Source organism: Lathyrus oleraceus, chromosome 4 (genome assembly GCF_024323335.1).
Source record: "Lathyrus oleraceus cultivar Zhongwan6 chromosome 4, CAAS_Psat_ZW6_1.0, whole genome shotgun sequence".
NCBI classification, from domain to species: Eukaryota; Viridiplantae; Streptophyta; class Magnoliopsida; order Fabales; family Fabaceae; genus Lathyrus; species Lathyrus oleraceus.
The window spans coordinates 498,776,694-498,788,634 of NC_066582.1; the positions used below are offsets into that span (position 1 = coordinate 498,776,694).

Here is an 11,941-nt window from a genome sequence, read left to right on the forward strand (position 1 = left end):
CACATCTCAATTATCACATAAATAATAATTAGATACACACATAAAATTATAAATAATTTCTAGAAATATAGGGTGTTACAACTCTCCCCCACTTAAAGAATTTTCGCCCTCGAAAATTACCTCAAGTGAACAGATTCAGATATGAACCCCTCATCTGACTCTCAAGCTCCCAAGTTATGTTTCCATCAGTTGGTCCTCCCCAAGCTACCTTCACCAAGGTAATCTCTTTACCACGTAACTCCTTCACTTCTCGATCCTCTATCTGCATGGGTGATGCCTCAACAGTCAAGTTATCTCTCACCCGCACATCATCCACTTGGATTACATGAGACAAATTCAGAATGTACCTCCTTAACTAAGACACATGAAACACATCATGAAGACTAGCAAGTGACAGTGACAAAGCAATCCAATATTCCATTTCTCATATTATTTGCAAAATTTGGTAAGGATCGATGAAACACGGAGTGAGTTTTCGAGACTTCAAAGCTCGACCAACACTAGTTACCGGAGTAACCCTAAAAAACACATGATCTCCCTCTTGGAACTCAAGTGATTTCCTTCGTCTATCACGATGACTCTGTTGGCGACTATGATAAACTTTCGTCTTCTCTTGAATCACTTTAATCTTCTTTGCAGTCTGTTGGACAATCTCAGGTCCAATCACAACACCCTCTCATGACTCATACCAACACAAAGGCGTCATACACCTCCTACTGTACAATGCCTCAAATGGTGTCATTCCAATACTTGAATAGAATCCATTGTTGTATGTAAACTTAATCAATGATAAAAAGATATCCCAAGCATATCCTTGTTCAAGTACATAAGCCTTGAACAAGTCCTCTAACGACTGAATAGTCCTCTCAGTATGACCATTTGTTTGTGAATGATAAGCAGAACTCTGATGCAACTTCATACCCAAAGCCATTTACAAACTCTTCCAGAACCTTGACGTAAACCTAAGATCTCTATCAGATACAATACTGGACGGAATACAGTGTAAACTGGCAACTTTTCGATATACAGTTTCTCCAACCTCTCAAACGGATAATCCAGTCTCATTGGAATAAAATGAGCAGACTTCGTCAACCTATCCATAATTACCGATATGGTATCATAATTCTCCACATTCCTCAGCAATCTAGACACAAAATCCATCAAAATGATGTCCCATTTCCACTCAGGAATAGACAACAGTTTACATCAAACCCAATGACTTTTGATACTCAATCTTTGAATTCTGGTAAGTCAGACACACATACAAAAACTTTACAATCTCGTTCTTCATTCTAGGCTACCAAAACATCTTTCTCAAATCCTGATACATCTTTGTAGCACCCAGATGAATACTCATACCACTTTGGTGTCCTTCTTCAAGAATACTCTTCTTAAGTTCAGGCATATCAGGAACACTGATTCTCTCACAATATAACACCATTATCATCAATATTGAAATCACCACCTCGACCTTGATTAATTAAATCCAAACGATCTATCAATTCCAGATCTGTCTTATGGCTTTCTTTAATCCCTTCAAAAACACCACTGATAAGCTTTAACATACCTAGCTTCACACTATGCAGTGTGACTTCACAAACCAAACTTAAATCTCTAAATTCTTCGATTAACTCTAACTCTCTAGCCATCAATGTCGACATATGCAACGTCTCCCGACTCAGTGCGTCAACCACTACATTGGTTTTACCAGAATGATAATTCAAACCAAAATTACAATCCTTAACAATTCAAGCCACCTCATATGCCTCATATTTAACTCATTTTGGTCGAATATGTACTTCAAGCTCTTATGATCACTGAACACTTCAAATCTAGAGCCAAACGGATAATGTCTCTAAATCTTAAGTTCGAACACAATGACAGTCAACTCTAAGTCATGCGTAGGATAATTCTTCTCATGAACTATAACATGTCTCGATGAATAAGCCATAACTTGTACATTATCCATCAACACACCAACCAAACCCATCTTGGAAGCATCATAATACACGAAAAAATGTTCAATTGTACTCGGCAATATCAAAACAGGAGAAATTGTTAACTTTTTCTTGAGTTCTACAAAACTCTCTTCACAAGCAACATCCCACACATACGCTTGACCCTTTCGAGTCAACTGAGTCAAAGGCATTGCCAACTTCGAAAAACCTTTTATGAATTTGTGATAATAACTAGGGAACAAAGTTATAGTCCTATGCTTTAGCTATCCAACGCCTCGAACCCTGTCCCAAAATGATTTACGAGTAGAAAGTTATGAATACAACCGTGCACAAAGGCGTTACCAAAAAGTTTTTTTTTTAATTTCCATCATGATTTTCATGCTCTCCAACCCCAAAAACGTCAATGAAATCTTCACCAAAAATATTTTATCCTTAAAATAAAGTTATAGCCCTCTATTTCGACTACCCAACACTTCAAACTCCGTCCCAAAATAATTTACGAGTTGAAAGTTATGATCAAAACCGTGCACAAAGGCGTTACTAAAAAATTGTTGTTTTTCTTAAATTTCTAACACGGTTTTCATCTTCTCCAACCCCGAAAATATTCATGAAATCTTCATCAAAAATATTTTACGGTTTTAAATTCAGTCGTAAACATACATATATTAATCACTACTTATATTCATATAATCATGGATCTGTATACTATATCAATCCTTAAAACCTTCAAACATCATCAATGTTGAACATATATGGACACTTTAAAACAAAAATTTCATTCAACAAATATCAACATTCATCATCAATCTAAAAAGAATTGAACATTCCTCTACCCTTCCATTCATATCCATATTATTGAACCAAATTCTCACTCTTACCTTATAATTTCAGAAAAATCAAAGTTTTTGTCTATGACTTCTCTTTCCTAGAGTTCTCCTTAGGTTTTCTTTGTTTTTTGCTTCTCTTGCCTCTTTTTCTCCAATTCCAAAAGTTTCACCTACTTTGAACTTTTTCTATCACTTATCTTCTCCTAAATCAAAAGCCTAATTTATATCTTTCTAATATTCCACTAAGACCCAACTGATTACTAACTTACATTATTTATTTTAATTCTCCACAATTCGCACTTTTCACCCCAAACTCATTATTTTTTTTATTATTATTTCATTTAAATAATAGCACTAAAACGTTATTTTAATCAATTAAATAATTCTAAATAAATCTATCAATCTCTAATTACTCTCCACACTCTCTACCTAAGGGTCTCTCAGCCTCGTTGTCCTAACACGTCTCAATTATCACACAAATAATAATTAGATACACACATAAAATTATAAGTAACCTCTAGAAAAACAGGGTGTTACAACCAACAAGTACATACTTCCACTATTGAAGATGGTTGGTGTTACCTCTATGAGAAGACCTATTCTCAGGTGTGCATTTCTAAAAGCAAAAAAGAGGAGAATGTTAATTGGACTTTATAAGTAAGGCAATGTTTAAGTACCAAAAAGAGGAGAATATTACTTGGGCTTTATGTGGAATACATTTTTCCGTTTCAAAACAAAAATTTCGAACGAGGTGGAAGCGGCGATTTCAAGATCGATCGAAAATATTGTGAAGATATTGAAGCATCCACCTGGATATTAAAATGTAATATCTGATTTTATGTTAACACCACCGATGTAATGGTGATTTTATATTATGAATGATAATTTTATTTTTCTAAAATACAACTTTCTGATTTTCTACTTCTGTTTCTGTTTCAGTATGCTACGGAGATGTATATATAAAGAGATTCCGGAGATACATCTCCGAATAAAAAATCACACTTCTGGAACGTGTCTCAGAATTGGATTAAGGTGTGTGTCTTTAGATACGTCCGGAGATATATCTCCGAAATTAAAAAACCTTTTGGTATTTTTACATAGTGCCCTAGTAAAATATGTAGTGGATTAAGAAATCCAAAAAAAGAAAATACAAAAACATTCACATTCATATAAAAACGACAAAGGAGGATTTAACCACAATTTGAACATTCAACGGTACTGAGGGGGCCAAAAAGAAGGCCCCTTCTCCAACCAGACTCATCTTATAATTCACAGCCCCACGTACCTTAAGAACATGGACTAAATTATTGCACTCTTCCCTACTTATATCTTTGTATAATTGCACTCTTTCTCTCTCATTTCAAACACCATAAAACCCCTTGTTGAACAAAGGCACTTCCTTGTGCTTGAAGCAACAACATAATCAATCCTAATTTAGAAAATCCAGCAACTTACCAAATATAAATTAAACCCTTCTTTGTCACCACTCATCATTGTCTTCAAATCCAACCAAAAGTACTAACACGTGGGTTGCAATATTCTGTCCCTCTTCTCCATCATCCAAATATTCTCATCCTTATAATAACTACCAACATACATAATAAGATAAGGACGGTTTCATATGGATATCGAGATAGAGTCAGCAAAGTGTGAGTGTTGTGGCTTGAAAGAGGATTGCACTCAAGACTACATCAGTGAAGTGAAGTCGAAATTTGGTGGAAAATGGTTATGTGGGTTGTGTTCAGAAGCAGTTAGAGATGAAGCTATTAGAGGGAAAAGGATATTTGCAATGGAAGAAGCAATGAAATCTCACATGTTGTTCTGTCGTAGGATTAAATCGAATCCTGCAGTTTGTGTTGCTGATGGTATGAGACAGATGCTTAGGAGAAGGTCAACTGAGTTGTCTTCATCAAACAAACACAGCAAGAAGTCAACTACAACTTCCTAAATTGATGAAAGAAAAACAGGAGAGATTGGAAAGGTTGAAACAGGACACACCATCGCTCTGTTTTTTTGGTATGGTTGGAATCATGTTTAGTTGCCTTTTTGTGGTAATGTTTTTCATTTTGTCTTCTTGTATAGTGACTTTTACTTTACATCAACTTTTATTTTGCTTTCCTTTGTGTTTCTTTTCAATTGGTAACAGAGGTAATTTTCAAAACAAAACAAAAAAAGTGAAGCTCAATTTTATTCTGTATGAAACAGATCAATAGCCATTCTTTCCTAAAACTTCTGTGTCATTCAACACCAAATGCTTCTCATACTTTGCTTATGTTGGAAAGGTGTTTTGGGGTTATCTTATACTTTGCTTTACATACAATATATTCGTTCAAAGTAGGGTATCAATATCATCATCTTACAACAGTACCTTCCAAATGATTCACATGAATAAGTGGTGTTTGATGGATTTTAATTGCTAGGTCAGGTATTCCACAAATTACAAATAACAAATGACAGCCACATTCTTAAAATATAATTTTTTTAGATCCTTGAGTGAGATCTTAGGTTAATCCCACTAAACAAGTTGGATCTATATTTTATTAAGAGAGTCAACATAAATCAATAACCAAAATCATATCACAAAAAGTATCTTGCTAAAGCTTCTAATCCATAAACAAACTGATCGTTTAATTTATACATTGTTTTACTATAAGATAACTAGTACATTTTACAGCTTTTAATTTTTTTGCACTATTATATATAAACTATAGTTGGAAATGATAAATTTAACCTAAATCATATGCATTTTACAACCTTTAAGTGACTTTTATTTTGCACTATATTATATCAACTATAGTTGGAAATTCAATTGAACTCTGTTATTTGAACATCAGAAACCGACACTGTATAACAAACATTGTACAAAATATAAACATCAGAAACCGAAACTGTATAACAGAGTTTGTTTGTTTTTTTGCACTATGGGCGTTGTTTTCTGAATTCAATTTACTAATACAAATGGATCACCAATAGTCTTTACAAGAACAAACACCACTACTACAATGGTGAAACCTAGTCCTATCTCTCACAACGATCTCTACTTGATACACCTTTGAGATTAACTTCATAAAAGAGTGACAATCCTCACATATTCTAAGATTTTTAACTATGTGAATGCACGATTCTTTCCTCCTACTAATTAGCCCATAGCAAACTGCTAACTTTTCACTATGCCATAGAACCAATTCTTTTTTATCTTCCTCTTCTAAATCAATCAAAATGCTTGAGGTGCTCGGTTTGTAGCCGACCAACTTCAGTTGACTGACTACCTCATCTAACTTCTGATATATTTCATCTGATTGTTTATGATACCTATCAGCCATCATAAATGTATGAACCTCATTGTTTATTTCAACCCTACTACACGCCTTCTCTTTTGAGACGCCTTTATAACTCATCGATTTTCTAATCAGTCCAACATCGTTCCATCTTCTTTCTTTGGCATATATGTTTGACAAAACCACAAGAGCTCCATCATGACCTGGCTCTAACTCAAGAAGCCTTTTGGCAGCGAATTCCCCTAACTCAGCTTCACCATGAATTTGACAAGCAGACATAAGGGATCCCCAAATGATAACATTCGGCGCAAAAGGCATTGTCTCGATAAGCTCAATAGCTTTTCTCAAGAGATTGGCTCTACAATACAGGTCAACCATGCAACCATAGTGCTCGCGGGTAGGAGAGATGCGATGCTCATTAACCATGGATGAAAACAATTTCTGGCCTTCCTCAACTAAACCTGCATGTCCACAAGCATAAAGCACACCTATAAATGTAACACCATTGGGCTCAATGTTTTCTTCTTTCATCCTATGGAAAAGGTTTATAGCACTATTTGCATTCCCGTGCATTGCAAATGCATTGATCATACTGGACCAAGATATCACATTTTTTCTCGGCATATTCTCAAACACCTCTCTTGCCTTGACCAAGTTCCCACATTTGGCATACATATCAATTAGTGCATTGTTAACAGATAGAGCTCTTCCAAACCCATTTCTATCTACATAGGTATGAATCCATTTTGCTTGACCAAGCGTGCCAACATTAGAACAAGCAGAAATGACACTCAGCATTGTTATCTGATCAGGCACTATTCTCTTCCGTAGCATTTCATTGAACAATTTAAGAGCCTCTTGAGGCTGATCACTTTCAGAATAACCAGATATCATTGCACTCCAACATATAAAGTCCTTTTCAATCATTTGGTCAAATATGACACGAGCATCCTTAGTCATTCCAAGTTTTGCATAACCGGAAATCATTGCAGTCGAAACAATCAAATGTTTCGATGATAGTCCGTCATATATTTCCCTAGCCAACTCCATTGCACCACAATTTGCATACATGTTAATGAGAGCAGTCTGTAAGTAAGAGTCAATAGCAAGACCATTGTCCTTAACAAACTCAAGGACTGATCTGCCATATTTTATATTTCGAGCATGACCACAGGCAGAGAGCACAGTACAAATAATAACAGAATCAGGCTTCGCACCAGAGTTCTTCATATCTTCAAAGAGCCTTAAAGCATCATCATAATGACCATTCTGGCAGTACCTGTTTCAAAAAATACTGTATTAAAAAAAGAAGCAAGTTGATTGCGGCTAAATACTTAGGCTTTGTTTAGATAAACAACTTGATTAAATGTTTCTATAACATAAACATTTATCGTATGAGTACTTATGTATAAGTTATTTTTATAACAAAAGAAAAAATAAAGTCAAAATTATTTTCATATAATTTACCAGCTGTTTTTATAAAATATCCTGGACATGTTATGGAAATGTGTGGAAAAAGCTTAAAGACATGTCATAAACTGTTTCTATAAGCTCTCTCAAATAGCTTTGCAAGTAGTTGTGTTAGTATATAAGTTCAAATAAGCTGACACAAAGGTTGTTTTTTAAAGGCAGATATTATATATAGCATACCCATCAATGATAGTATTCCAAGCAACAGCATCCGGGTGAGACATTTTATCAAACAGCAACCGTGCATCCATGATGCGGCCACACAACGCATACATTGCAATTAAGCCAGTTTGAATAAAAGGGTCAGAAAGGAAACCGAGCTTTGAAGCAAGGCCATGAATCTCCAAACCATGACTGAAGGCGGAAAGTTTAGAAACAGCTTTCAACAACGGAGGGAAGCTAAAGCGGTCGAGAGTGAAAGCATTAATTGTTCTAAGATTGTGATAGAGGAAAAGGGTCTTGTCGGGCAAGGGACTGCGAGAGAGATGACGGAGGAGTTGGTTAGAGAGATGGGTAGGTGGGTTTGGGATTTGGGAGAAAACGGAGAGAGCGTAGTGGAGGGTTGAAGAGGAAGAAGAGAGGGTGCAAGAAGAAAGGACGAGTTTGGAAAGGAGGGTGTTTGAGTTGCAGTTGGAGTGGAGAATTTGTGCATGGATTTGTTTGAGGTGAGAAAGTGTTGTTGAAGATGAGAGTAATGTTTGAAATTGATGATGGGTGTGTGTGTGGGACATGGTGGCCATTGCCATATCCATGGCCATACTACTCAGTCAAGGACTCAAGGTAAGGTGTGAACAGGAGATATGGTGTCAAATGGACATTCAAACAAATAGTCGTCAATAACTATGTTTTTTTGGTCACTTTTATAATATATTAAAACACTTCACCTCGTGATTGAATGTTGATAGACCAGGGCAAAACGACCCTTAGCCTATCACCTCCAAAGGGGCCTCATTTTATTTTTAAAAAAGTAAAATATATATTTAATATTATATTAAATAAATTATAGAATGGATAATTAACATGAATTTATCATTTGCCAAATATCGGGAGATTAGTTTTTAAACAAATATGGTGGTAAAGGTTGTGGATTCAATCCTCCTTATTATACTTTTTAAATTAATATTGCTTAGTTTTTTTATTATTATGATAAATGTTAATGATTTAAACAATTTAAAGGTGAATAGAAAATATAAAAATAAAATAAAATTAAAGATTTAATATTTTTCTTTTATTTTTTAATCATTGATTTTTTTTGTATTTGTTAATTTCTTTTTTTTTTCTTTCTAATTTTATTTATTAAATGTTTAATGATCTTTTAGAGACACTGATATAAAATATATGGTTAATATAGGTACTGATGTGAGTATATTTTCTCTTCCATCTAGTATGATAGTTTTCTCTCGTAATAATTTTAATAAGATTATCTAAAATGAAACAAAAGATGTTTCAATGAAGTTCTATGCACCATGGTATATATATATATATATATATATATATATATATATATATATATATATATATATATATATATATATATATATATATATATATATATATATATTAACATGATCATCTATAACTTTATGATACAATGATTTTTTAGGTTAATCAATTTATTGCAAATTAGTTTAAGTTAGGAGTTTTACATTGGCCACATATCATAGTTAATTGTAAAAACAAGCTTGATCGAATATAAAACACTACAGTTTAACTTATGTTACGTTCATATTCAACTTTTTTTTTAAATGGATAGAAGAAAAATAGAAGTTTATAATTAAATAAAAATTATATTTCAAACCATAAAAAAATTATTTCAAGTCTACCAAGACGGCTTACTTTAATAAATATAGATATGAATAATATTTGCTATTATTACTTCATATGTCACATAACATTTCCATTATTAATCGTTTGTTGTCGCTTTTTAGTATATAATGTAAATTTAATTGTTTATTTTTAATTGTACTCTCTTTTATTATACATCACTCTCAAATTATAATTCTCCATTTTGCATTTATGATAATGAAAATGCACCAATATTAATATGAGTAATCGAATAAAATCATATTCTTTTTCATTTATTTATCATTTGTTTTTTCTTTCAGATTGTGAAATTGAAAAATGTGACAAATATAAAGAAACATAGGTAGTATTAGATTTTACTTCATGTTAAAATATTTTTATTAATGTAAGCATATTAACTTGCATTAATTTTAGGTATATTGAAATGTATCATTATAAAATAGTATTTAAATAAGTTATATAAAGTATTTAAATAAGTTATATAAAGTGATGAGGATTTATATCTAAAGGAATATGTTAAATCTCAAAATTTTGATGTGTAATTTAAATTTAGAAGATGTTAGTTAAGTTAACAATTTCATGTAAACAAATTAAGAATGAATGTAAAATGGGGCATTATTACAAATATTATTTAGTAATTGTTTAAATGCAGTTTTAGCCCATAAAATTTCCTAATTGCTTGTTTTTATTCTCTTGAGACTTAATTGTTTGGTCTTAATCGATTAAGTTTGTTTCCTTTTTGCATTTAATAGTATCTCAGTGATATGTAGAGTAAACTTTGACTATGGCCGCAAATTCGCTACTTTATCGATTTTAGTATAAGTCTTAAATGCACTTTTGATTCCATTATTTTAATATTTTTTAATTTTTAGTCCTCAAATTAAAAAAACTAGCTCTCTGGTCTTTGAATTTTACATCTTCTCGGATTTTCATGACCTCCCTCCAATTATGCATATGTGACATGCTTATTGATGATGCGACTTTGGTACGGTGGACCCATGCAATATTTATTGAATGTTTTAATGGAAATTATATATATTTTATTTTGCATAACATATTTAATTAATATAAACATTTTAATAATTTTGTAATTAATAGATTTATATGAGAAACAACACATGAAGAGATGAAAATCCTAATTCCTCATTCTCTCCCTTGAAAGTCCAAACATTATGCATAGCCGCACCGCACATCATAGAAGTCCAAACAAAAGAGTCAACTTTCTTCAATTCTTCCCACATGTTGAACATCTTCTTATCATCTACCATCCTTTCACACCATGTGTACATATCAAGTAAAACCCCTTTAACACAGGTATTTGATCCAAACCCAAACTTAATAGCAAATGCATGCACTTGTTTCCCTTCTATCACAAAACCAAATGTTATAGCACAAGCAGTCAAAATCGTCGACAAAGTAAAATAATCAACTTTCAAATAATCAATTACCAGTATATTAATAAACAACTGAAACACGATGTCATACATAAATCCCTTAAAAATACAAGAATTTATAGTGTTCCAATATACAATATCCCTTTGGATCATTTCATCAAACACCTTATATGTAGTTTGATAAAAACCCACATTTTGTATAAAATGACACGAGCAAGTTGGAGACATAAATTGACTTTAAATACCTAGTTTTAACAACCGCAACATATAACCGGAGGCTGAATTGGAGGCTGGAATTTGAGTACAAGCAGTCAAAATTGCAACATGAGTGTAGTCATTTGGGCAAATAGATGAAGCGGCTATCGTGTGAAGGAAGAGGGATATAGCTTTGGAGATGTGTGTGAGAGGAAATATACGACAAAATACTACAAGAATTTGTTGTTTATGGTTGATTTCAATTTAGGGTTCTTTGAGTTGTAGAGGTTTGAAAGACGAAGAAGATGAGTGTTCTTCGTGTTTTCCCTTTTCAATCCATTAATTAAATTTTTAATAAAATGTGTATATTAATTAAAATATTTATATTAATTAAAAAATGTTATGCAAAATAAAATATAAATAATTTCCATTAAAAAACTCAATAAATATGACCTGCCTCCACAGTACCAAAGTCATGTCATTAACGAGCATGACACATATGCAAAATTGGACCAAAAAGATGGTTTTTAAAATGGAGGACTAAAAGTAAAAAAATTATCAAACTATAAGGCCAAAAGTGAATTTAAGCATAATATAAAAGGTTTGTCGAATCCCGCAGAGACCAATTTCCAATTACATTTATCTGTTATTATCGTGTTTATCTAAGGCTATATGTATGGTGTTTTAGCGAAAAGGTAAATAACACAGTAAATCAGTTTAAATTAATCAAATAACAAGTAAGTGACTGAAACAATGATTTCCGTCTACCAAGTCTATTCATACAAAATGCAATTGTTTATTTTAAAGAGAATAAAAATTGATATGTAGAAAATATTCAAGTAATAGCGACGCCCGCTTTCGCGTGTTTGTCATCAGATTCCTAAATACGTTAAAATTGATTTTCTCCATGAAATTAATATATCTAAAATTCTTTTAAAGTTGACAAAAAATCCTCAGTTAATTTCAAGATGCTTTCACTACCTTCAAATTAATTCTTTGAATAATGGTATCGGATA

The 11,941-nt window shown here is 32.6% G+C and overlaps 2 protein-coding genes across 2 annotated transcripts; one reads left to right on the forward strand and one right to left on the reverse strand.

Moving 5' to 3' along the window:
* Positions 1-4,406: 4,406 nt before the first annotated feature.
* LOC127138212 (uncharacterized) lies at positions 4,407-4,733 on the forward strand. Its single transcript, XM_051064603.1, has one exon. It carries the CDS (start codon positions 4,407-4,409, stop codon positions 4,731-4,733), a length of 327 nt encoding a protein of 108 aa, XP_050920560.1.
* A 921-nt stretch (positions 4,734-5,654) lies between these two features.
* Positions 5,655-8,424, reverse strand: LOC127076801 (pentatricopeptide repeat-containing protein At4g14820). The gene is made up of 2 exons (XM_051018591.1): positions 7,714-8,424; positions 5,655-7,342 (listed from the first exon to the last, which is right to left on the reverse strand). Exons 1-2 carry the CDS (start codon positions 8,289-8,291, stop codon positions 5,749-5,751), a joined length of 2,172 nt encoding a protein of 723 aa, XP_050874548.1. The 5' UTR covers positions 8,292-8,424; the 3' UTR covers positions 5,655-5,748.
* Positions 8,425-11,941: the final 3,517 nt, after the last annotated feature.

Coding starts and splice junctions, on each gene's coding strand:
- LOC127138212 (XM_051064603.1), top strand. CDS start 4,407: ATGGATATCGAGATAGAGTCAGCAAAGTGTGAGTGTTGTGGCTTGAAA.
- LOC127076801 (XM_051018591.1), bottom strand. CDS start 8,291: ATGGCCATGGATATGGCAATGGCCACCATGTCCCACACACACACCCAT. Junction 7,343..7,713: donor TGGAATACTATCATTGATGG/GTATGCTATATA, acceptor TTTTTGAAACAG/GTACTGCCAGAATGGTCATT.